The sequence below is a fragment of the Onychostruthus taczanowskii genome, unplaced genomic scaffold, assembly GCF_017590055.1.
Source record: "Onychostruthus taczanowskii isolate IOZ18803 unplaced genomic scaffold, ASM1759005v1 scaffold20, whole genome shotgun sequence".
NCBI lineage: Eukaryota > Metazoa > Chordata > Aves > Passeriformes > Passeridae > Onychostruthus > Onychostruthus taczanowskii.
The window spans coordinates 80,558-104,671 of record NW_024499240.1 but is presented as its reverse complement, the minus strand read 5'-3'; the positions used below and the strand labels follow the sequence as shown (position 1 = coordinate 104,671).

Genomic DNA, 24,114 nt, shown 5'->3' with positions numbered 1-24,114 from the left:
TGGGCCCAGCCTGGTTTCCACCTGCCCTGGGGGGCTGGCCCTGTGTTGTGCTGTGGTTGACATGGAGACCCTCCAGCTGTCTGCTTGCAGGGTGCCAGGCAGTGGGAGTGCTCGTTCCCGTTTGGTGGTGGGGAGAGGCAGGTGTTGGGGGCTGGGAGCATAAATCCAGAGCTGTCAGGAGTCTCAGCATGACAGGTCACAGGGTCAGGGGCAACAGGACCACCAGTTTCCAGTCCACAGAACACGGACAGCGTCTCCAGCTAACAGGGTGCTCACACGGGTGACTCAGGAGCTGGGAATCCAGCTGGCACCCAACACCTGGGCCCCATGCAGCACTCACAGGCTGCCACGTCCATCTCCCAGGGCCACATACCCATTGCTAGGAAGAAAGGATCCTGCTGGGAAATGATGCACGAAGACTGATTGAAACCCAAAACCTTGTTGGCTGCATCCAGCCCATGAAGGGAACGCAGACAAGGGCAGGAGGCACCCTAATCCATGCAAGGCCAAGGGGTCCTATCCCTTGGGAGCGCTCCTGGGACTGACAGGCAGCTTGGGTGCTGCCCTGCCACCATGCCAACGCTCAGAACCCAGTGCATTGCTGTCACACAGAGACATTTGTCTCCAACATGGCACCAAGGGTTTGTGCCTTGTTTCCTGTGAGGGCCGGGCAGAGCCAAGGCAGGGGAGCAACAACGATGGGGGGCTGCACCTTGCTGTGACCCATCCCACTCCAAATATACCTAGCCTTGGGGAAGTGTGTGTGTTTTCCTGTGCATCTGCACCCCTCTGCAGGCAGGCCAAGCCCCATTCTGGGGCAGCCCCTGCTCCCCAGTTAGCCCCAGAACTGGGGGACACCAGGGTAGGATGGGTGACCATCACTGTGGAGCCTGTCCCTGCCCCTTGCTGTGTCCCTTTTCCACCCACCCTTAATTCAGCTCTACCCTAGCCTTTTCAGGCGCTGTGTTTGCCCGGCCTGGACCAGGGTGCAGGGTGTGGGGTGCACGGTGTGGATTGCACAGTGTGGGGTGCGGGGCAAGAGTGTGATGTGCATGGCAACGGGTACAGTGTGGGAGCTGCAGGGTGTGGATCGGGGGGTCGCAGGTTAAGGGGTGCAGGGTGCACGTTGTCGATTGCAGGGTGCGGATTGAGGGGTGCAGATTGCGGGGTGCAGGGTGTGGATTGCGGGGTGTGGATTGAGGGGTGCAGGTGTGGATTGCGGGGTGCAGATTGCGGGGTGCAGGCTGTGGATTGTGGCGTGTGGATTGCGGTGTGCAGGCTGTGGATTGCGGGGTGCGGATTGCGGGGTGCAGGGTGTGGATTGCGGGGTGTGGATTGCGGGGTGCGGATTGCGGGGTGCGGATTGCGGGGCGCAAGGTTGGGTGCGGATTGCGGTGTGCAGACTGTGGATTGCGGGGTGCGGATTGCGGGGTGTGGATTGCGGGGTGCAGGGTGCAGAGGTCGGAGTCCGGGGCGCAGGCCGCCCATTCCTCCACGCCAGCAGGGGGCGCTGGGCGGGCCGGCGCGGGGCGGTGGCGGCCATGCAGGTACCGGGCGGGTGGCGGGCGCGGGACGGGGTCGGGTCGGTGCCTCCCGGGACGGGGTCCCCGGTCCCGCGGGGGCCCCGGCCCGGGGCGGGCTTTCGCCGGCTCTGTGCGGTGACGGCGGTGTCCGCAGGCGGCGGCGCAGGGCTCGAAGGCGGCGGCGCAGGAACTGGTGAAGTTCGTGAACCGCAGCCCCTCGCCGTACCACGGTAAGCGCCCGCCCGCTGCCCTCCCGGCCCTCTTCCCCTTCCACGCGGGCGGCCCTGACGGCTCTTCCCCCCACAGTGGTGGCCGAATGCCGCAGCCGGCTACTGCAGGCTGGCTTCCAGGAGCTGAAGGAGACGGAGCACTGGGACGTGCGGCCGGCGCAGAAGGTGGGCCCGGCTGGGACGGGGCAGCGGGAGCCGGGGGTGGACGGCACCTCACCTCTGCCCCTCTGCTTCCAGTACTTCATCACCAGGAACTACTCCACCCTCATCGCCTTCGCAGTCGGCGGCCAGTTCCAGCCCGGAAATGGGTTCAGCCTGCTAGGAGCCCACACCGACAGCCCCTGCCTCAGGGTAAGGTCGCCCGGCTGGGTGCTGAGTCTTTCTCTGGGGTCCTCCAGTTTCATGCCACAAGCAAAAACTATCCTGACTACCCCTGTGCCCTGCAGCGTCATTGTTGGCTCCCTACAGCTCCCAAATCTGTTACCCAGAGCAGCCCCTGCATTGCTCTGCCTGCTGCTGTCTCCTCTGTGTCCCCAGTCCTGCAAAGCCCCTCACAGCACCCGGAGCTGGCAGCATCATCAGTGAGGCCCTGGGCATGAGCTGCCCGGTTCCCACCAGCTGCCCGTTCCCCAGCGCTTTATGGTGCCAGCAGTGACAGCTCTGCTGTTGCCCAGGTGAAGCGTCGCTCTAAGCGGGGCCAGGTGGGCGTAGTGCAGGTCGGTGTGGAGACCTATGGAGGAGGCATCTGGAACACCTGGTTCGACCGTGACCTCACCGTGGCCGGGAGGGTGATCATAAAGGTGAGTCTGATTTAGGGCATGCATGGTCAGATAGCTGTGTGTCTCTGGCACTGGGTTGCTGACCCCCACCCAGAGTGGGACCTGCTGCAGCCTCTCAGCTCTGCAGGCCTGGTGCCAGAAGTCGTCCTTGTGTTTCAGGACCAAGCCACAGGGCGCCTGGAGCAGCGCCTGGTACGTGTGGAGCGGCCCGTCCTCCGCATTCCTCACCTGGCCATCCACCTGCAGCGCAGCATCAATGAGAACTTTGGGCCCAACACCGAGCACCACCTGTAAGGCCTGGCTCAGCCCCAGCTCCTGGCCAGCCCTTGGGAGGGCTGAGACCCAGCTAGAGCAAAACCTTGCCTTAGCTCTCCCTTTGGCAGCCACTCATTGCAGTAGGGAGATCTGCAGCGGCTTTTAGCCCCATAGAGTCCTTCCAGGAGATGCTTCCAAGCATAGGATTTGGGAAAGGACACTGGGGTGTTCTGAGGTGGCACAGTGGATTTGTGCTTAAAATATACATTCTTTCTCCATTTGGCATATCAGTCATTCCCTGAAGGAGCAAGGCAAGCACGCCAGGAAGGGTTGGGAGTGTGTGACCCAAGCAGGTGAGGTGAGCAAAGTTCTGGGAGCTAATGTTGCTGACCCCCACAGGGTTCCCATTCTGGCCACTGCAGTGCAGGAGGAGCTGGAAAAGGAGGTGCTTATGGAGTCCACACCTTGCAGTGCTGCAGCCCAGGTGAGCTGTGTGCCAAGGATCAGCAGGAACATTTGCAAGGACGTCATACTTGTCACCTTTGATTTTGAGTCCTCAGGGACCTGCCACCAGGTTTCCCTTCTTCCTGTGGACTGCTGGTAACCTTCCACTCTGCCTCACAGCTGTGTACACGGCACATCTGTTCAGCCATCTCTCTCTTCTCACCCTTGCCTTCAGCCAGTGTGGAAGGGGTGCATCTCCCTGAGGAGGCAGGGCAGGGAGGGGGGCTGGCACAGAGGCATAGAGCTGTCCTGGGTGAGGTGGGGGCTTGAACATGGGAGATGTTAGTAGGAGAGAGGACTCTGCCAACATAAGCAGGGTCAGGGACAACTTTGCAAAGGGAAACCAGGAGTTTCTCCTGCCATCCACTGCCTGCCCTGCCCACAGCTCTGCTTTCTTCCCAGGCAGAGCGGCACAGCCCTGTTCTGCTTTCCCTGATCTGCCCCCAGCTGGGGGTGAAACCAGAGCAGATTGTGGAGCTGGAACTATGCCTGGCAGATACACAGCCAGCGGTGAGTAAGGGCAGGAACCTCCCTCCCTGCGCACAGCCTACAGGCTGGCACTACACAGGTGGCACATGTCCTTTGCCTGGGGCGTGCCAGGCTGGGAGCTGAGTGGAACTAGAGGGAGCTGCTCCTGAGGGGCAGAGATAAGGGTATTGGAATGGGAACCCAGTGGCAGGTACTTTTTGGTGACCCAGAGCTTGTGCCCTACTCCTCTTGGCTCTCTGCAGACGCTGGGTGGTGCCTTCGATGAGTTCATCTTCTCCCCACGTCTGGACAACCTGCATAGCTGCTACTGCGCCTTGCAGGTGAGAGGGGAAAGAACCTGGAGACTGCAGCGTGGCCCCCGTGCACCAGCTCAGCTTTGGGCTGGCCAAAGGCTCTGCAGGGAGTTGTGTTCTCATGGAATGAGTCTAGATGGTTGGAGGACCTGGGGTTGGATTCCCAGCAGCTCCCAGGGGTGACTCCTGCTGTCGCTGGGCAATGTGTGTGCCCACAGCTCCCTTCCTCCATGCTTTGGACTCTCCTGGGGGATTTCCTGATGGCTCAGTCCTGAAATTGCCAGGATGGAGTGGCACTCAGGCTGGTGTCCATTCCCCCCAATCCTGCAGGCCTTGATTGACTCATGTGCAGCACCCTCGTCCCTCTCCCAGGAGCCCAATGTGCGTCTCATCGCGCTCTATGACAACGAGGAGGTGAGTGAGGGCTCAGCCATGGTGTGGCTGGCACCAGAAGGTGCTCCATGTTCTCTGCTCTTCCCCAGCCATGCCTAGCATTGGAGAGAGCATCCTAGCAGGAGAGAGATCCCACACCCTGGTGTAGGAAGCAGGGATTTGCTTACACCCACAGGGAGCATGGCCCAGTCAGGGGTGGGAAGCACTGGTGTGGCAGGAAGTTGCTTTGCTGGGCTTAGGGAATGCCCTGTCACTCCTCTGGCCCCTGTGGCTGCGGGGTTGTGCTGATGGTGTCCTTGGCAGGTAGGGTCAGAGAGTGCCCAGGGTGCAGAGTCCTTGCTAACGGAGCTGGTGCTGCGCCGGATCTCTGCGTCACCACACAACCTGACAGCCTTCGAGGAGGCAGTGGCCAAGTCCTACATGATCAGTGCTGATATGGCCCACGCTGTGCATCCCAATTATGTGTGAGTAGTGTGAGCCATACCACAGGCCTGACAGCCTGCTCTGCCACCCGTGGGACGTATCCCCATCGCTCCCCAGGTGGTACAGACAGGACAGTCCTTGTTGCAGCAGGGAGGGAAGGCTGTAGTGTGAAACTCTTACTTCTCTTTTGCAGGGACAAGCATGAGGAGAATCATCGCCCAGCCTTCCACAAGGTGAGGGCAGCCCTCTCTTTGGGTATAGGATGGTTGCTGTCTGTCTGTTCTGCAGCACTGCCACCCAGCATTCAAATGGAAAACATTTATCCTGCAGTGGGATTTGACTATGCCACATGTCTGATGTTAATCACTTGGGATCCCAGTCTTGTCCATAGAACTCCTCCCTGCTCTGAGCTGGGGCTGTCCCCATGGAAACACTGTCCCCATTCCCATGGGCTCACCCAGGACAGGGAGAATGGACTGATACGTTGGGGTGGTACGGCATTGCCTGGGCACAGGTGTTTCCAGGGCCATTGACTATTCCTGGGTCCCATCATGGGCCTGCAGTGCCTTCCTTTGTGCAGGGCCCTGTCATCAAAGTGAACAGCAACCAGCGCTACGCCTCCACAGCTGTCACTGAAGCTGTGATCCGGGACATTGCTGCCCGCGTGGGTGTCCCTCTGCAGGTGAGCAGGGCTGGGTGAGTCCTCCTTGAACATCAGGAGTCTGGGCTGCAGCCCTGCCCCTGGCTTCATCAGAGGGGGCCTGTGCCTAAGCTCCACCCCTGCTACCATGTCTGACCCCGCTGGGGTGTCCGTGCTGCTCTGGGGCTCCAGCTCCAGGACTGCCTCAGGGAGCAGGCTGGTGAGCAGAATGGAGCCTGGCCTGAGTGTGTCCTATTTCTGGAGCTCTCTTTGAACCCTGGTGTGGGGCGGTGCTGCTTCCCTGCCCCAGGTCGCCTCCCTTCAGGGCTGAGGGCCCATGTGGGAGGCCACGGGGCAGCGTGTGGAGCTGCTGAGGTCTTGCCCCCGTGCAGGAGTTCATGGTGCGCAACGACACGCCCTGCGGCACCACCATCGGCCCCATTCTGGCCTCCCGCCTGGGGCTGCGTGTGCTGGACATTGGCTGCCCGCAGCTGGCCATGCATTCCATCCGGGAGATGTGCTGCACCTCGGGGGTGCTTCAGAGCATCACCCTCTTCAAGGTGAGCCCTGTGTCCCCCTTCCTGTGCTAAAGCGCTCTCCCTGCTCCTCTACATCTGTCACATCCCCATGTCCCGGTCCAATCCCTGCTTTGGGGCTGAACCCAGCCATCCCACAGAGCTCCCCAGCTCTAGAGCAGCTCGGGTACTGGCTGCTTCCGGAGGTGCCCCCTCTCATCCCAGCCTTCCCCAGTGACTGCCATCCCTAAGTAGTTCCTATGGCAACCGGTGCTAGCCTTGAGTCAGCGATGGGTTACTATGGCGACGTGGTCCTGCTCTCTGCAAGTAGCTGCCTGCTATGACGCTGTGACAGGGAGCTGCTGCCTGCCTCCACTGCCTGTCCCCCCACCCCGCACTGCCTCGCTCGGCCCACCCTGGCAGCCTCTCTTCTTACAGGGCTTCTTCGAGCTCCTGCCGACGGTCAGCAGCAGCCTGGTGGTCGACTGAACATGGCGGGGAGGGAGTAGCAGTGGGTTTAGTCCTGGGGCCATTAAAGCAATTCTGTCTCACCAGCGAGTGGTCCATGACTGTGGCTGGGGCTGACGTACGTGGCTGCCCCTGGGGACTCCCATGGCTCCCACCTGTGCTGTCCCCTGGAAGCGTGAGCGAGACCTATTCACCCATCCACAATCCCTTGGCGAGGGGTGCGAGGGGTCCCGGCTAAGGGAGAGCTGGCGGGAGGATGTCCCGTCTCGTGCAGCGCTGGGGCCGCCCGTGTCCCGCGGAACGAGCCTGCCGTGTGCGCAGAGATCTGCCGGCACCAGACCTGAAGCTGCTCTCCGGGGCCGGGAAGGGGGTCCCTGCCCGGGCCGGGGGCTGCCTTCTGCCCGCGGCCGATGCCCGGGCGGTGCCGCCGGGCGGGGCACGAGGGTGCGGCTGCGCGCTCGCCGCTCATTGGGCAGCTCTCAGGGGCGTGTCCCGCGCGGGAGCCAGTGCGGCCGCAGGGCTGGGAAGGGGCGTGCGCTGATTGGCGGGGGCGCCGCTGGCGCTGTGGCACACCCCCGGGGGGGCGTGACTCGCCCCCGGGGACGCTGCGATTGGCGCGGCGCTGGGCCGCCTCTCCCCGGAGCGAGGCGTGATTGGCCCCGCTGGACAGCGCGGGGCGTGAGCGCGGCGCTGAGGGCAGCCGCGCCGCTCCCTGATTGGCCGCGGCGCGGGCGGGTGCGCCATGGTGCGGCCGTGAGCGGAGCATGGGGCGGCGGCTCCTCCGGGCGCTCCTCTGCCTCCTCCTCCTGGCCGGCCGCGGGCAGCTGCGTGACGGCGTCGCCGCCGCCACCGCCGCACACGGTGAGACCGCGACCCCGGGCAGGGCGGCTTTGCCCCGGGCTGGCGAGGGCCGGAAGGAGATTCCCGGGGAGTGGCGGGGCACGGGACTCCGCGGCCGGTGCGGTCGCCACCGCTATAGGGTGCTGTCATGGCGTGCAGCGGCGAGTCCGGCCCCCGGCGGATAGCGGAACAGGGCGGCCTGGGACCGGCACCGCGGGTGCGCCGTTGGCACCGGTGGCGCCCCTCTCCCGGGGCTGCCGGGCCGGTGGGTGTGCTAAACCCGGGGCACCCCGCCGGCTGTAGAGGTGCCGCCCCGCCGGGCCCGAGAGCCAGCAGCTACGGGACGGGAGCAGAACGGTGATGCCGTTCATGCCCGGGGCAAAGCCGGTGCCTGGGGCTGCCGCAGGGATGGGGAGCCCGGGCCAGCGGCCCTAAGCGTGGCTTTCTCCGAGACCATGCCGCCCTTTAGCCGCCCTCCGCCTGTAAGTGCGGCTCGCCCGGGCCGGTGCGCCCGCTCTTCTCCAGGTCGGTCCGTGTGGTCCATGCTTGGGGCTCTCGGGGACCCGAGTGTCGCTTTCGATAGCGGGGCTGCAGCCCACGGCACGGCCCCGGCTCCGCTGACTCACTACCGGGCGCCTGGGGCTGCTGCGCCCCTCGTCCTCCAGCGGCCCGGGAGTGCCGGGATGGATCCGGCTGCACCGCGGGGTCCCGCTGCCCCCGGGAGCAAGCAGGGAATGGTGCCGGGACGGCTGCGGCCGAGCACCGTCCTGGCCGGGGGAGCCTCCCCGCGCTGGGGCCGCCGCCCCTCCCGGCGGAGCGCGGCGTCTCGGCGGGAGAGCGCTGCGCCGCTCCAGCACCGCGGACAGCGCCGGCCCTGCCGCCCCGGCCCGGCCCCCGCTGCCGCCGGCCCTGGGGTCTGCCCTGGCACTGGGGTCCTGTGCCACGCACCTGCGGGGCCTTCGCCCCGGGGGACGCTGACCCGAGGGTGCCGAGGTTTCGAGGACACTCATCCCCACTAGCCCCCTTCCCCCGCGGCGGGCTTGACGGGCCCCTCCCTCCCCTCCCCCCGGTTGTTTTCTCGTTCCTTCCTTGCCATCCGGGGCTGAGTCATCGCCTGCTGCCGTCTCGCTGCTGACGGTCTTGGACCGAAACGGGGGGGGAGAGGAAGGGGGAAGCCGCCCCCTGCCCAAGTGCTGCCCGCCGAAGGGGTTGGAGAGGTACACACCCCACACCCCCAACACCACTACATCCATGCTTTGGGGTCCGCCTCGCAGGGAGAGTGGATTCCGGTATCACTGGGTTGCATCCCTTCCTCGTAGTACCACAGGTAGGAGGGCAGCAGATGTGGTTTTGCAGGTCTCTGCTGCCTCAGTCTTACCTTCCTAACTGCCAGCACCCTTAAAACTCCAGGCCTTCCCCCACTCTCCAGAGCCAAGGGCATACTTTCTACACAGCCCCCATCTTGTCTCTGAGGGGCAGAAAAGACTGACACCGAGCCTCTGCCATGGGCTACAAAGCCGTGTCCCCTCCCACCATTACCACATTGCATTCCTGTGCTGCTTTTCTGGAGCATAGGGATCCCCCAAGCAGCTGGTGATGAGCAGATTCCATTGGAGTCCCCCTTGAATGCTGTGCTGACTGGCCTGTCTGTCTGTCTGTCCCAGGCTGCCTGTTTGACCGAAGGCTGTGCTCCCCACAGGAGGTGTGTGTGCAGGGTAAGTGGCTGGCAGGGGTGCAGGGATCCCCTCTCCCTTCCCAAGTGTGTGTGAAGGGTACAGGGATGCCTTGCAGGGGAAGCTGGGTTGCAGTTCAAGGAGGGATGGCAGGAGAAAGCTGGGGCTGTGCCTGGAGATCCTCACATCGGGCTGTTTGTTCATCCAGTCCCGCTCTCTTCCTTCTCTTGCAGATGGGCTGTTTGGGCAATGCCAGGTGGGCTCCGTGCAGGACAGGCCCTACTTTCAGGTCACATCTCCTGTGCTCCAGCGATTGCAGGATGTCTTGCGGCATCTCATGGCACAAGGTGAGCAGGGGAGCATGGGGGAAGTCGCTGTGACCCTGCAGGGAGGGGATGTCAGGTCGAATTGCCTGGTGGCTCTAGAGCTGTCTGCGGTCCTGCTGGCCCAGGGTGGGCTGAGGAGGAGTGGGGTCAAACCCAGGCCATGGGACACAGAATATCAGGACAGCATGCCATGCGCTCACACCATGGCTCCCAGGCTGCCTCCATGTCTCACAGCCTCCTCCCGTGGCAGGGCTCTCGTGGCAGGACGGCATCACCCAGTATGTGATCTCTCAGGAGATGGAGCGCATCCCCCGCCTCCGCCTGCCACCCTCGCTGGAGCCGGTGGCCAGGGACAGGTAGGACAGCGCCAGCAGAGCTCACTGGAGCAGCGAGGGCTTTGTCCCCCAAATGGGGTTTAGGGGAGGGACCTCCCCCTTTACCCAGGTGAGTTACCCCAGCGCTCTTTGCCTTCGAGGTTCCTGCCTCTCCGCAGCGAGCCCCGGCGAGCCCCGCTAGCCCCAGACCCTGGCCTGCCAGCAGCTCAGCATCTGGAGCAGCCCCCACCACTGCTGCTTTCCCCTCTGGTGCAGCGCTACCTGGAGCACGTCCTGCTGCCCTCCCCACCCCAGCTGGGCTACGAGGAGGCTCTGCTCAATCCCTACTCCTACCACAAGGTAAGCTGGGGGGTGAGCGCCTTCTCCTGGGCAGAAAAGTAGATATTGGCAGGGAGCTGCTGCACTCCCAGCACTTTTCTGCTGGTGCTGGGGTACCCCCTGCCTCCACCATGGGGTGACAGGGGACCTGTGAGGTTTGACATGTGTTTTGGTTGCAGTTCGGCTATCAGGATGGTGCTCACCAGCATCCCAGCGCCTCAGCCAGGCAGAGCTCTGAGACCTCCTCGCTGCTGGGTCGGGTCCCTGCCCAGACCCTTTTTGGGGCTGGCCCTGTGCCCTCCTATGGCGGGCAGCCAGGAGTGGATGGGGGGCATCTTTTCCAGGACTTGGGCATGCTTTCCCTGCCCAGAGAGAAAGCTGGCCGCCCGGACCCCGCCAGCACCAGGCTTCAGCACAGCCTGCGGCTCCCCAGTGACTACAGAAACATAGAGGAGAGGGAGCAGCAAGCACCCCTGGCTGCCCAGCCACCCTCTGCACAGACGGGTACCTTGTTCTCCAGCCAGGCACCAACCCCTTGTCCCTATCCTGTGCCCACAGCCACGAGTTCCTCATGGCTCACACTTTCCCTCCTCTTTGGGTTTATGCCCATGGGCAGAATATACCCACAACCCCACCTGCTCCATCTGCTTCATCCCTGGCCCCTGGTCTCCCTGCAGATGCAGAGCATCCAACCTGATGCTACATCCTCTTGCAGATGCTGCCCTGAAGAGACTGGCTTCTCTCCTGGCCAGCTATGGCCTGGGGCTGCCAGAACTGAGTCCCCAGCAGATAAGCAGCCTATCCACTCTCCTCCAGCTGCTCCAGAGCTCTGGTGAGCTGGGTGCAGGGATGGGACATGCAGGGACTGGCAACAGCAGATGCTAGCATGTCCTGTTTGAGGGTAGGGAGTGTTGCCTTTTGGGGTGGGTGCTGCAGGACCTCTGTCTCTCTCCTTTCCAGGTGTTGCTGGCCCTGAAGTGCCCACAGCGAAACGAGTGGGTTTGCAGCAGGGTGATGCTGGAGGAGGTGCCATGGCACAGGTGGGATGAGGGGGAGGAGACATTTCCCCAAGGCTCTCCTCAGAGATTCCAGCTTCTCCCTTTTCCTCCCTTCAGGTGATGGAGGGGGACATGCAGCATGGAGAGGAACCAGTGCCCCCTTCTTCCACAGTGCCACCCCCCAAAATCCCAGCCAGCAGCTCCCCAGGGGATGGAATGAAGGGCAGGACAGCATCCTCACCAGCTCCCCGGGCTGAGCCACAGCAGGGACACAGTGGGGATGCACTCAGCCCCGGAAAGAACATTGTGGTGGAGAAGAAGAGCTACACAGAGATGAAGGGCAGTGGGGCACAACAGGGCATGCGGCCACTAGACGAGTATGGCTACATCATCACAGACCAGAAGTGAGAGCTGGGGGTGCAAGGGGGTCTGCATGTGTGAAGGGTCTGTATCTCCCCACCAACAGCTGTCACAGCTTCACATGCTTGACTGAACCTGTTGGGTCTCTGGTAGGGTGGGGTTTCTATGGGGTCAACTCCCACTGATCCATTCCCTGCCCACAGCCCCTGTTCCACCCCAAAGCCTTCCTTTCCCAGCCCACACCAAGGCCAGAGCTCACTGTTGCAGCATGGAAGGCTGGGATTGTGTGTGCACGAATGTCTCTGTGCACACTCGTGTGCAAGGGGGGTCGGCTCACCCCCAGCACCACACATGGCCACACTCTTACCTCCTGCCCAACCTGACACCTGCTCTTGCTGTGTGCTTGGGACTCCCTGAGCCTGCCTGTCCCTGCTCCCTGACTGTGGGGAGCACAGGGCTGTCCCCTCGCCTTTGCCACCCCCTCCTCACCCTGACACTGTCCCCACAGGCCCCTGGGGCTGGCTGCTGGCGTGCAGCTGCTGGAGCTCCTAGCCAAGCACCTCCACCTCTCCACCGCCAGCTTCATCAACATCAGGTGAGGGAACTGGTGCCATGGGGACAGGAGGGACTGGGCTGTGGCGAGGGTGCCTAGGGGGTCTGCATTTCCAGGTCTCTCACTGTGTCCCCCCTGTCCCCGGCAGCGTTGTGGGTCCTGCACTTACCTTCCGCATCCGGCAGAACCCCCAGAACTTTTCACTGGCAGATGTGGCCAGCCAGACTGGTGAGTTGGGCAGAGTCCTCCTGATCTTGTTCCTCTCTTCGCCTCCCGGTTGTGGGGTGCAGGGACCAGGAAGAGAGGGCTCCTACTGTACATCCCTCTGCCTTTGGCTGAAGTGGGAGCTGAAGTGGGCAGCTGTCAGAGCTATCCCTTGGCTCTGTTTCTGGGGGAGCTCCTGTGTGGAGGGGAAGCATGCCTCTGACCATCTCTCCCTGTCCACAGAGCAAGTGAAGGGAGAGCTGGAGCACGAGCTGGGCCTGAAGATTGTGCAAACAGGAGTGGGAGAGGTAAGAGTGAGCAAGAATTCCATCCCTTGGGGCTGGGGTGGCCAGGGATAGGGGAGTGGGGATGCTGCCACTGGGTACAAGCCAGGAGCCCCCAGCCCTGGGGTACAAGGGCCTTTGTGAGTGAGCTGTCCACAGGTCTGTGGGGCAGCTGGAGACTAGAGGAGGCTGTGCAGTGTTTGGGATGCTGTGCTGGAGATAGACTCCAGTCCTGTGTTGGAGGACTCCTGTTGGAGACTGCTCCAGTCCTGTCTGTCCATCATCCCCCTCCACTGCCTGGCAGCACAATCCTGCCCAGGGCTCTTGGCTCTTTTAAAAGCAAAAGCTCCACAGTGTTTGAAGGTGGTTTGAGAGGGATTCCCAGAGGCTTTTCTTCCCCCCAAGACCAGGGGCTGCAGGCTGTATCTCTCCATCCTTGCCTCCCTCCAGCCTGCACACCCATCTCAGCTGTGGCCAGGGCACCCATGCGCTGGGATGTTCCCAGAGCATTCCACAAACCATAGCTAGGCATCCAAAATGCCATCATATCCCCAGAGAATGGCAAAGCAGCTGGAGGCAGGGATGGAACAGGAACCATATGTTTGGAGAGGGGTTGCCCCTCCCCATGCTCCTCTGGGGAGCCACAGGAACAGTCTCCTGGGGCAGGGAACAGAGGCTGGAGATAGGGACCAAGCCTGGCTCCCGTGTTTGCAGCCTGAGGAGGAAAAATGGTGTAGCACATCCCTAGCCCAGTGTCCCCATTTCTCACTTCTTATCATGTGGCTGTAGTTGTGAGCAGGGAGGAAGGAAGGAAGGGGGAACTTTGGAGGAGGCCATGAAGAAGGGGTGGCCTGGCCACTGAGGCAACCTGTGTCTATCAGCAATATGCAGAGCGTGTCTGTGGCAATGCCTTTTGATGAGGTAGGTGGCAGGAACTGGGATAGATGTCAGAGATGACAAAGATGGAGCTCAGAGGAAGCTTTGCAAGCCCCCTGCTACACTGACCTTCCCAGTTCCAACCAGCTTGTGCTTTTCCTTCATTCCCTCCTGGCTCTGGACTTGGTGGGACTGGTGCAAGATTTGAGGAAGAGGGATGTAGGGAGCAGGGAGACAGCACAGCCTGGGCAGGCCTTGGGAGAGAAATCCCTTCTGTCCCCCCGGCTCTGCTGACACCTTCAGCGGCTGCAGGGCTGCTCCTGCTTGGGTGCCCCGGGGAGCTGGGAGGTGCTGGGCCTGCTGGGTGCCCTGGCTGCAGGACCGGCTGGACCCTGGTGGCAGTCGGGCGCTGGGGGGAAGGTGGCAGCAGGGACACCCAGGCTGGGGACATCCCCAGGCGATGACGATGATGATGATGTAGTTGATGATGGTGCAGTGTTCCCTCGGTAACCTCATCAGGCTCATAGCCAATGGGAGGCTGTGGCAATGAGGTAATGCAGGGCTCTGGCAGCTCATTGGGCACAGGATGTTTGAATTGATGATGCCCCAGTATCCCTGTGCTGCCCTAGCTGGACCTAGGCAGTCAAGGCATTGACAGGAAGGTCTTGTCCAGCAAGGCCTGAGCAACAACATCCTGTGCAAGCATGGGACTGGCATGGATTGGAGTGTCTCCCACAACCACAGGGAAGAAGCCCTAGAGACACTACCTGCAAGGTGGCAGGGGCTGCTCTGTGTCCTAACTGAGGAGGGTGACAGGGAGGACTTGTCCCCTAGCTGCTACAGCTGGGATGGTACCAGCAGTGCTGGCATATTGCCCACCCTGCCTCCCTCAATGTTCTGCCGTGGAGCAGGGGCTGCCAGGGAGAGCCAGCCTCAGTTGGGAAAGTCCCCTGGGAGTGGCACACCCGGTGCTGCAATTGCCTACCCTACACCATTAACCCCTTGGGCTGAATTCAGCCCTTGTTGATCTCCGGCTGGGCAGAGGGAGGTCATGGAAGCAGAGTTCTAAGGGGCTACTGCCTGCCTTGTAGAAGGGCAGTCCAGGCCGGGTTTGCCTCAGGCAGCAGCCCTGAGAGCTGGAAGCAGGAAGTCACTGCTACCTGGGCTTGGCCAAGCTCCTCCAGCTCCAGGGACACCATTGTAGCAGTTCCCCGTGTGACAGATAGGAGGGTGCACTCTGCCTCACCCCAGCGATAACAGCTCTGCCCCAGCTGAGGCTGCTGGGAAAATCAGCACCCTCAGGAAGGGGAAGGAAGAGCCCTTGCTCTGTTTTAACCCCCAGCAACCCCAAATGTACAGCAGAATAGAGTCTCTGCCCCCCAGCCCCATGCTAACTAACCCTTGCTTGGCTTGGTCCCCAGAGAAATGAGGCTGCTGCCTACTCACGCCCATCCCGCTTTGGGGATGGCTTCCACTCGGTGCTGCTGACCTTCATCGCCCTGGCCTGCGTGGCGGTCATTGCCATCGCGGTGTCTGCGGCCCTCTGCCTCCGGCGCCACGCCAAGCAGCGGGAGAAGGAGCGCCTGGCTGCCCTGGGGCCAGAGGGTGCTGCTGACACCACCTTCGAGTACCAGGTAGGGCCCTGCGGGATGTGGGACCCCGCAGGACGCGTCGCTGCCGCGTGTCAGCATCGCTCGGGGTGCACGGAGCTGCCCTATGGCGGCGCGGTGGCCAAGGGACGGGGCTGTGCTGGCCTTCCCCAGGAGCTGTGCCGCCAGCACATGGCCGCCAAGTCTCTTTTTGGCCGCGCCGACGCACCGGCGGCACCAGCGGAGACCTCGAGGGTCAGCAGTGTCTCGTCCCAGTTCAGCGACGCCCCGCAGCCCAGCCCCAGCTCCCACAGCAGCACTCCCTCCTGGTGCGAGGAGCCCGTCCAGTCCAACATGGACATCTCCACCGGACACATGATCCTGGTGAGCCAGCCTGGAGGGAGGGCTGCCAGCCCCCTCCCCAGCCCTGCATCTGGCCCTCTGCTGCTGGGCTGACTCCTGCCCCTCTGCCCCAGGCCTATATGGAGGACCACCTCCGCAACCGGGACCGGCTGGCCAAGGAGTGGCAGGCGCTCTGTGCCTACCAAGCTGAGCCCAGCATCTGCTCCGTTGCCCAGAGTGAAGCCAACCTGAAGAAGAACCGCAACCCTGACTATGTGCCCTGTGAGCATCCCAGCCACCCTGCCCCAGGGATCAGCCTCAGGGACCAGCTGTCCTGCTAGAGCAGGATGTGGGGCATGGGAATGCTCAGGGTCATGACTGATTGCAGCATTAGTGTGCCTGCAGCTCCTCTAGCCACTCACCAAGTCTCCTGGCCTGTTCCCCCAGATGATCACGTGCGGATCAAGCTGAAAGCAGAGAGCAACCCATCCCGCAGTGACTTCATCAATGCCAGTCCAATCGTGAGTGATCACTGGGGGCTCCTGCCCTGCCACCCTGCTCCTTGATGTGCCCAGCCCAGGTGAGGTTTTCACTCTGGGATGGGGCTGGACTGAAGTTACATCCTTCAGGGCTACAGATGTGAGCTTTGTGCCTGCCCCATTCCTCAAGCAATTGTTAAATCCCATTTTCATCCTGGCTGGGGCACCTGAATCTCCCTTCCCAGCCTTCTTATCACCCCTGGAGTATCCCCCTACTCCTTCAAGTGTCACCAACCCCTGGCCGAAGAGTGTGAAGTCTGATACCCCTTTCCTGCTCCAGATTGAGCATGACCCACGGATGCCAGCGTACATTGCCACGCAGGGGCCGCTGTCCCACACTATTGCTGACTTCTGGCAGGTGAGTGTCACACAGCTGTGCCAGCGCATTGGGGTCCCTTTGCGTGCTACCCACATTAATGGGTCACAGGGGCTTTACTGTCCTCCCACCTGGGCTGTCCCCCAGCAGTGAAACCCCCCTTGCCTTACCTGCAGATGGTGTGGGAACATGGCTGCACTGTCATTGTCATGCTGAGCCCCCTGGCCGAGGACAGTGTCAAGCAGTGTGACCGCTACTGGCCAGATGAAGGCTCCTCTCTTTACCACATTTATGAGGCAAGTGTGGCAGGGGCATGGAGCATCCTCCAGCCCCTGTCCCCCTGAGCATCAGTGCAGCACTTGCCTGGCACTGGTGCCCACGGTCTGCCTCACTTGGGCAGGTGAACCTGGTGTCAGAGCACATCTGGTGCGAGGATTTCCTGGTGCGCAGCTTCTACCTGAAAAACGTGCAGTCGCAGGAGACCCGCACCCTGACGCAGTTCCACTTCCTCAGCTGGCCTGCCGAGGGCATCCCCACCACCACCCGGCCCCTCCTCGACTTCCGCAGGTGAGCGCCCACCTGGCACCGTGCCAGCCCTTGGGGAGCCAGCGGTGATCCCAAATGCAGGCCGCTGATGGGCGAGGTGAGGACATTGCTGCCACGGCGATGAGGGTCGGGGCCATGGCATCGACCAGGTGTAGGGACTAGGAGCTGCCGTGGATGGGAGGGAGCAGAAAATACAGGTTTTGGCCAACTTGGGATGAGGCTCAAGAGAGCTTGGTGGGCAAGAAACCTCTGGCTGACATTGCCAGGGCTCTCCAGCCTTCACAGTGAGGGTGGGAAAAGTGCTCTTCCCCTGAGCTGGCATGGAGGGCAGCATTGACTGGCACCTTCACCAGCCATAGGTGCAAGAAGAAATCCCCAGAGCCAGCTTTAAACTGGCTGTGGCCCATTGCTCCCAATGCCCTATAGCCAGTGGTGGATCCCCAGCTAGCCCAGGGCAAGAGTGGCAGGACTGAGACTGCTCCCAGGAGACTTGCCTGCCCAGGTCTTTAGGTCCCTAGAGGTGGTGGGCTCTTGCCAGGCACAGGCTGCTCACTGTCCCTGGGTTGTGTGGGGCAAGGGACCCAGCCTAGGGCAGCGGGGGGGTCTCTGAGCATGTCGCCCTCCTCTCAGTCCCGCTCACGCTCTCTCTCTCTCTCTCTGTCTGTTTCTGTCTCTCTCTCGCAGCTGCCGGCGTCATTTTTGTGATTTGCAGCTAGTAATCTGGCTCCAGTTGCATAGTCACAAAAGTGATCGTTGGCAGCCGTGCCTGCTGCATGGAGCATGCCAGGAGCCCCACCGGCGCCTGGCCCCCAGCTTCACGCCCCACCGGACCAGAGCTGCTCCCTGGGGGTCCTGCCACTGCTCCCCTCCCCAGGCTGGGCACCTGAGGAACTGAACTCCTTTCCCTGCCCTGGCCACTTTCCACTCGTGGTCCCCATCCCATGTCCAGCATCATTGTGGAGGCAGGAGGAGCCATGAGCGGGACCCCCAGGGCCACATCATGGTGTGCTGCTGCCCTGCCCCACTGAGCACAGCAAGGGACACCTAGCACAGCCTTGACCCTGGCACAGCAGGGCACTGATCTGTTCCCTCTTATCCTTGCAGGAAGGTGAACAAGTGCTACCGGGGTCGCTCCTGCCCTATTATCGTGCACTGCAGGTACTGCAGGGGATGAGGGGCATTTGGGCTTGAGGGTGACTGAAGGCTGGGACCTGCTGCCCGGGACCAGTCCCATTGGAACCAGCTCCCCTGGACCAAGCATCTGTGTTTTGCAGTGACGGTGCAGGCAGGACTGGAACGTACATCCTTGTCGACATGGTCCTGAACCGAATGGCCAAAGGTAGGTGCAGGGAGGCACCATTTCTGCCCTGTCTGTGAGCTTGGCCTGTGAGCTCCCCTCCTAGCAGCCCTCTCTCCCTCTGCCCCAGGGGTGAAGGAGATAGACATAGCTGCTACGCTGGAGCATATCCGAGATCAGCGGCCTGGTATGGTGCAGACCAAGGTACGCCCCAAAGTGGGGATCCTCTCTCTCTACAGGAGCATACATAACCCCTGGGGCTGAGGTGGCAGGGACTCTCATGTCTCCTGCTGTGCTCCTGCAGGACCAGTTTGAGTTTGCACTGACGGCTGTGGCCGAGGAAGTGAACGCCATCCTGAAGGCACTGCCACAGTGATGGCAAGGAGCCCTCCTCCTCCTCTTGTCTGCTCCCAGCCCTGCGCTTCGCCCTCTCCTCACCAGCCTCTGGGGCTGCTCTCCCTGTAAAATGGTGTCTGTGCTTCTGGCTCTGCTCCCCCTGCCCCCAGGCGCCCCTTCCCATCTCCCCAAGGACACTGACCTCAGGCCCTCTGTGCAGGAACCCCATCATACCCACTGTCACCTCAGAGGTGACAGGGCTTGTGGTCCTTAAGCCCCGTGGAGGGGGTCACCAGGTGGTGCTGCTGGGAACCGGCAGGGGGACGCCCCAACCTGTCAGTTCTGCGTTAGCCCTCTTCCTGTACCCATGTGGGGGGCAGAAGTGGGGACAGGGGTCCTCCACAGTCAGGGGGAGCATGGGGTGCAGGGGAGTCTGGCCCAGCCCCACTCCAGATCCCCTTTGTGTGCTCCCTGCCTAGTCACTCAAGCAGAAGAAAAATTTCTAGAGAACTATAATTTTGTATCTTGATGTGAATAAAGTTATTGTGTCACGTTCGTGCAGCTGCAGCCAGGCCTGGCCTCCGACTGTGTGTATTGGGATGGCACAGGGAGGAAATGTGGCATCTGTCCGTCTCTATCCCTGCACTCTGCAACTGCCAGACAAGTAGGGCTCACCTGCAGGCAAAGATGAGAACCCTGCATCCCCAGCCAGAAAGTCCCCACAGGCAGAAGCTACTGCAAACAGGTTTATTGACAGCTGTTAGCAGAAGGGAGGTAGAGAGGGGGGGCTACAGCGAGGAGGGGGGCAGAGCCCAGCCCTGCTGGCTGAGCCCAGCCATGCTGCCCCTCGCTGCATACAGCCAGCAGCCTAATCTACAGCAACCCCCATCACCACCCTCTCCACCACCCTGTGGTGCCCAGGGCCTCTCCCCCCAGCCCCAGGTATTGCTCAGCCACAAGCCCTGTCATGCCCCCCCTCACCGCATCCCACGGAGCCAGAGGGTGCTGGGGAAGGGGGTGGCAGGGGGTGGCCGTGCAGGGAGAAAGCGGAGTCCTGGCTGGGAGAACCTTCGTGGGCGAGTGGGCGTGCGCGGTCCCCGGGCGCAGCAGCCTCAGAACACACCTGGGGGGAGACAAGCGGAGGGGGGTACACAACAGCACCTGTGAAATCCTCCTCGGCCAAGGGCTGGGGAGAGGCAGGGATGGAGGGAGGAAGGTCCCAGGCAGAGGAGGAAGACAGCCAAGGCAGAACTACGGGCAATGAAGAGGGTAGGAACACTTGTGAACATCACGGAGGGTCACGGCTGCTGTGGGAAGCAAGGAGGGACAGTGCCCTGGAGGGTGTGCAAGGCATACGGAAGGGAGTGACCAGGCAGAGTCCGCAAGGAGACAGAGGAGGAGGGAGTACAGGCAGGAGCAACAGCATCCAGAGGGAAGAGACAAGACACAAGGCACCAAGCAGAGGCTATGTGCACAGCCCTCCTTGCAAGGAGGGGAGCTCAACTCAGCACTCCCTGCAGCCTGGGCAAGGACAGGCTGCAGCCAGGGAGGCACCTGCTGGAGACCCTGCCACCTGCAGGGCTGGCAGGGAGAGAGGGGCAGGCACAGCCAGAGCATGTCTGCCCTCGGGCCCCCTACGCTTCCAGTAGCTAGGGCAGGGAGCTGCCTCTCTTCCTGGGACCCCATCAAGGGGGCTCCTCTTCAAGCCACTACCTCCACGTCTGGGAGCCTCCAACGCTGGGATGCCACTAGCCATCCGCTCACCTGAGCAAGGAGGCAGGGCAAGGAGGCACCCCCCTCCCGCCGCTCACCTGAGCAAGGAGGCAGGGCAAAAGACAGCCCCCTCCCTTGCTAGGGGAGGCAGGAGCTGAGTTCCAAGCAGTGAGACTCCAGCCCTGCTTTCCTCTCCCTGCCCCACGCTCAGAGAAGGGGGCAGTGCCACAGCTTCACTTTGGGGGCAGGTTCGTGCCCCTCTGCAGCAGAACTGCTGGCCCCCAGCGGCTCCTGCTCCAGCCTCCCCCGGGCACCACGGGCTCTGCGGGTGGAGGACGGGCTGCTGTGGCTGCCCCCCGCTGCCGACAGGGAGCCGGGGCTGTGCCCACCTGCTTGGTGGTGCCCTGCAGCTTCCATCTCAGAGAGGCTGTAGGCCATGGCCAGCTGCAAGTCCTCATCCTCATCCTCGCTATCCGTGTAGAGGCAGACAGGTGAGGAGCTCGAGGTCTGGTGTGGGGCCGGTGCTGGCGGTGAGGGGGGCCGTGGCCTGGGGAAGGCTTGCTGCTCCCGCCGGCTCAGCTCCAGCCCCAGCGCCATGTCATCAGGAACACCTGTGGGGACAGGGGTAGGTGTCCACTCCAGTTCCCCAAAGCTGGTGTGGGGCCCTGGCACCTCCAGCCCACCCCACCAATCCTTCAGAGCAGAGCAGAGCTCCAAACCAGGGCCAACCCTGGTCCAAAACAAAGTCTGGATGCAGCACCTCCCAGACACCCCAAAAGGAAAGGGCATAGATCTCAACAACTCAGTCTCTAGTGCCCCTTCTCACCATTGATGTGAATCGACTTCAGCTCCCCATCCTCCTCCACTTCCACCCGTTCCCGCCCATTCTCAACAATCCTGCAGACAGACAAACAAACAGATGGACGGTCAAGGGCCATGCAGCCAGTGCCCCACAGCAGGAAGTTGCAGGGTCAGAGGCCTGCTGATGGAAGGAAGCCTGTGGGAGCAAGGTGGGCTGGCGGTGCCCTCACCTCTTGGTGGTGATGCGCCTGCCGTTAACAAAGGTGGTGGAGGTGGAAACAGAGCGGAAGCCCAGTCCTGCGTCTGCACCAGAGCTGAAGGATGAGGCGAAGAAATCTAGAGAAGGGAGCAACAAAGTTAGTGCCAGGATGGGTGGCAAGAGGGCAGGAGACAGACTCTGCAAGGGGAACATGGTGTTCTTGGACTCCCCTGCTGGGAGGAATGGCAGCATCTCCTACCTGAGGATCCTGGGAAGGGGGAAAAGAAATGTCCTCCCCCATGGTGCCGGGGGCCAGGTCCTCGCAGCTCAGAGAAGGGCATCATGTCATCTGAAAGGCAGGGCCCCCCATCACCATTACCCCATCAGCTTGGTGAATCAGAAACAGGGCACTGATGTGGGGACTCTCTGCCAGGGCCAGCCCTGAGCTCTATCCCCAAGCTCAGTAGCTGCCCCACAGACAGAGAGATGCCCAACAGCCAGCCTCCCCTGCCCCACACGCACCAAAGAATTCAGCAAAGGGGTCTCGTCCGCCAAAGAATTCCCGGAAGACGTCGTGAGCGCTGCGGAAGGTGAAGGTGAATTCGGGGGCCCCGGCACTGGCCCTGGAGCCACCTGGTCCTGCTGGAGGGAAGACACTCAGTGTTAAATGGAGCCCTGGATGACATCTCCCCTGAAGGGTGGGGAGCCCTGGTGGCACTGACCCACCCTGGGTCTTCAGACAAGGATGTATCCAGAGCTGCACTAACCCCCACGGCCCTACTCACCTGCTCCCATGAGTCCATCCTTGCCATAGCGGTCGTAGATGTCACGCTTCTGCTCTGGAAGAAGAAAAGAGGCTGCCAGTGGGGACAGGAGCACTGACACTTCTCCCAACTAAGGGAGGTGCAGAACAGCAAGGAGCAAGAGGAGGTGGTTGGCACAAAACACTGCCACCCCAGCACTCAACCCAAACCCAAGTCAGACCACTGGGCAAGAATGCAAAAGCTTCAGGCCCACTGTGGAGAGCCCATTGTGGATGTCAACAGCTCAGCATCTCTCCCAAGGGCTGTTTTGGGAGACATGAGGAAGTAACCAAGCCCCAAAAGCTGTGTGGTAAAGCTGCAGGGACCCACTGCCTCCTGGGGACAGCCAGGGATGCAACCTGGGTGAGCCCAGAAGCAGGACATCCCAGTGTGAACACACACACACACAAGACATCACTGTGGCCTCTTACTGTCCGACAGCACTTCGTACGCCTCAGCAATCTCCTTGAACCTCTGCTCAGCATACTCCTTGTTGTCTGGGTTCTTATCCGGGTGCCATTTCAGCGCAGCCTTCCTGTACCTGCACAGAGGAGCAGTGATGGGCACACAGCAGCCCTTGGGCCAGCAACCCCCACCCGAGCATGTACCTCCCAACCTGTGGGCAGGGGCACCCCAAGCCCGCTTCACCCAGCACCCTACAGCCTCAGGCACTGAACTGGAGCTCCTGGACTAGTTCTTCCTTCCAAGAGTATGTGTTTTCATAAATAAATATACATACACACACATATATACAGATATATACATATTTATGCATACACACACCAACACACACAGACTAAACAAACAAAACAGAAATTACTCCAGAACTGCAGCACAACCACAGCAGTGCAATGTGTGCCCACCTCAGCTGCCCTCATCAATGGCTCTGGACAATGCTCACAGGTTTGTTCTGGAGCCTTCATGGGCTCCACTGTGAGTGTCAATGTACCAGGGGTTCCTAGGGGCCCCCGGGGCCAGGAGAGCACCAGCAGCCCCCTCTTCCCCACTGCAGCTAGCTAGGGTTAACCCATGCTTCTCAGCTTCTCCCACTCCCTCTTGGGAAGCCCCTCACAGGGACCTCTGCCACCTGTTGGCAAGCCAGCAATCTGCTGGCATTCCCCTCAGGCAATGCCTCACCCCAGTGACAGCAGCAGCACATGGGCAGGGCACCAGGCAGGAGTTGCAGAGACTCTGTCAGCTTCCCAGCAGTACCGGAGCACAGCACCCACCTGCCCACAGGGCCCACATCCCTAATACAGGACATGCTGCTCTTCACTCTGTGACCTCCAGCCCCCTGAGTTTGATGCCAGCAGAGTGCCTGTGCCCCAACCATGTGCCATCCCTGCACCCTCCGGCACAGAGAGAGGGGAGCCTCCAAACACCACCAAGACTTGCCTCCAGCCCCAGGCCGACTGCAGGGAGAAAGGAACCAAACCCCACCAAAAGATGCCTTTGTATGGCAGCAAAGCCCAACCCCGCTCTGGCATCCATACAATGGAAACAAAGGCTGAATTGTCACCTCTGGAGCTGGGCCCTGTCCCCACAGGCCCTGAAAGGAGCCTCTGCCTCGCTGGCACCAGGTGGGGGCGGCTTGGGGGACTCTGCCGTCAGGCAGAGGCACGCTGCCATACACTTACGCCTTCTTGATGTCCTCAGCGGTGGCGTTGCGGCTCACCCCCAGCGCTTCGTAGTAGTCGACCATGACGTGAGCTGTCCCACGGGGTCACTGCATGGGGAGAAGGCAAAGTCAGGGCTCCACAGGCACAGCCTGGTAGTGCTGGGTGTGGGACAGCAGCTAGAAAGCTGCTTACCCTCTCTAGCGCCCCGGCCACCCCACTGCCTCCCGAAAGCAACTTAGTGCAACGCCGTGCCCAGCTCCCACCACCCTGCCCACTCCTCGGCCCCCTGGGAGCACCGACAGCCCCAGTCGGGGAACCCTTTGCTGCTGACGCAGCGCCGTCCCTGGGCCAGCAACCCCCACCCGAGCATGTACCTCCCAACCTGTGGGCAGGGGCACCCCAAGCCCGCTTCACCCAGCACCCTACAGCCTCAGGCACTGAACTGGAGCTCCTGGACTAGTTCTTCCTTCCAAGAGTATGTGTTTTCATAAATAAATATACATACACACACATATATACAGATATATACATATTTATGCATACACACACCAACACACACAGACTAAACAAACAAAACAGAAATTACTCCAGAACTGCAGCACAACCACAGCAGTGCAATGTGTGCCCACCTCAGCTGCCCTCATCAATGGCTCTGGACAATGCTCACAGGTTTGTTCTGGAGCCTTCATGGGCTCCACTGTGAGTGTCAATGTACCAGGGGTTCCTAGGGGCCCC

The 24,114-nt window shown here is 61.6% G+C and overlaps 3 protein-coding genes across 8 annotated transcripts; 2 read left to right on the top strand and 1 right to left on the bottom strand.

The window, feature by feature from the left end:
* Positions 1–1,496: 1,496 nt before the first annotated feature.
* Positions 1,497–6,598, top strand: LOC121335466 (aspartyl aminopeptidase). Its single transcript, XM_041403652.1, has 15 exons — positions 1,497–1,547; positions 1,678–1,753; positions 1,830–1,918; positions 1,991–2,104; positions 2,428–2,553; positions 2,692–2,822; positions 3,187–3,271; positions 3,694–3,801; positions 4,023–4,100; positions 4,404–4,487; positions 4,770–4,930; positions 5,083–5,122; positions 5,470–5,571; positions 5,922–6,089; positions 6,483–6,598. The coding sequence occupies exons 1-15, from the start codon at positions 1,542–1,544 to the stop codon at positions 6,531–6,533; spliced, it is 1,419 nt and encodes a 472-aa protein (XP_041259586.1). The 5' UTR covers positions 1,497–1,541; the 3' UTR covers positions 6,534–6,598.
* Positions 6,599–7,236: 638 nt separating this feature from the next.
* On the top strand, positions 7,237–18,811 carry PTPRN (protein tyrosine phosphatase receptor type N). Of its 3 annotated transcripts, XM_041403417.1 has the most exons (23): positions 7,237–7,373; positions 9,017–9,067; positions 9,259–9,372; positions 9,602–9,707; positions 9,827–10,025; positions 10,184–10,508; positions 10,720–10,836; positions 10,965–11,044; positions 11,120–11,406; positions 11,871–11,957; positions 12,064–12,143; positions 12,363–12,427; positions 14,701–14,913; positions 15,043–15,252; positions 15,345–15,492; positions 15,658–15,731; positions 16,030–16,107; positions 16,242–16,361; positions 16,466–16,632; positions 17,716–17,769; positions 17,886–17,950; positions 18,039–18,112; positions 18,213–18,811. In XM_041403417.1, exons 1-23 carry the CDS (start codon positions 7,277–7,279, stop codon positions 18,282–18,284), a joined length of 2,883 nt encoding a protein of 960 aa, XP_041259351.1. In that variant the 5' UTR covers positions 7,237–7,276; the 3' UTR covers positions 18,285–18,811. The 3 variants fall into 3 exon arrangements, with proteins under 3 accessions (XP_041259351.1, XP_041259352.1, XP_041259353.1); XM_041403419.1 differs by lacking the exon at positions 10,184–10,508 and having other exon boundaries at positions 7,284–7,373; XM_041403418.1 differs by lacking the exons at positions 10,184–10,508; positions 10,720–10,836 and having other exon boundaries at positions 10,965–11,030.
* DNAJB2 (DnaJ heat shock protein family (Hsp40) member B2) lies at positions 18,761–23,607 on the bottom strand. Of its 4 annotated transcripts, none has more exons than XM_041403421.1 (10): positions 23,572–23,600; positions 23,398–23,486; positions 22,192–22,301; positions 21,743–21,796; positions 21,480–21,599; positions 21,217–21,306; positions 20,989–21,094; positions 20,784–20,854; positions 20,347–20,568; positions 18,761–18,919 (listed from the first exon to the last, which is right to left on the bottom strand). In XM_041403421.1, the coding sequence occupies exons 2-10, from the start codon at positions 23,460–23,462 to the stop codon at positions 18,879–18,881; spliced, it is 879 nt and encodes a 292-aa protein (XP_041259355.1). In that variant the 5' UTR covers positions 23,463–23,486; positions 23,572–23,600; the 3' UTR covers positions 18,761–18,878. The 4 variants fall into 4 exon arrangements, 2 of the variants coding, with proteins under 2 accessions (XP_041259355.1, XP_041259356.1); XM_041403422.1 differs by lacking the exon at positions 18,761–18,919 and adding an exon at positions 18,978–19,367 and having other exon boundaries at positions 23,572–23,595; XR_005952560.1 differs by lacking the exon at positions 18,761–18,919 and adding an exon at positions 19,502–20,008 and having other exon boundaries at positions 20,056–20,568; positions 23,572–23,607.
* Positions 23,608–24,114: the final 507 nt, after the last annotated feature.

Coding starts and splice junctions, on each gene's coding strand:
- LOC121335466 (XM_041403652.1), top strand. Junction 4,931..5,082: donor GCTGTGCATCCCAATTATGT/GTGAGTAGTGTG, acceptor TCTCTTTTGCAG/GGACAAGCATGAGGAGAATC. Junction 6,090..6,482: donor AGAGCATCACCCTCTTCAAG/GTGAGCCCTGTG, acceptor CTCTTCTTACAG/GGCTTCTTCGAGCTCCTGCC.
- PTPRN (XM_041403417.1), top strand. CDS start 7,277: ATGGGGCGGCGGCTCCTCCGGGCGCTCCTCTGCCTCCTCCTCCTGGCC. Junction 10,837..10,964: donor CCAGCTGCTCCAGAGCTCTG/GTGAGCTGGGTG, acceptor TCTCCTTTCCAG/GTGTTGCTGGCCCTGAAGTG. Junction 11,407..11,870: donor TACATCATCACAGACCAGAA/GTGAGAGCTGGG, acceptor CTGTCCCCACAG/GCCCCTGGGGCTGGCTGCTG.
- DNAJB2 (XM_041403421.1), bottom strand. CDS start 23,462: ATGGTCGACTACTACGAAGCGCTGGGGGTGAGCCGCAACGCCACCGCT. Junction 22,302..23,397: donor GCTGAGGACATCAAGAAGGC/GTAAGTGTATGG, acceptor TCCTCTGTGCAG/GTACAGGAAGGCTGCGCTGA. Junction 21,307..21,479: donor CCCCTTTGCTGAATTCTTTG/GTGCGTGTGGGG, acceptor CCTGCCTTTCAG/ATGACATGATGCCCTTCTCT.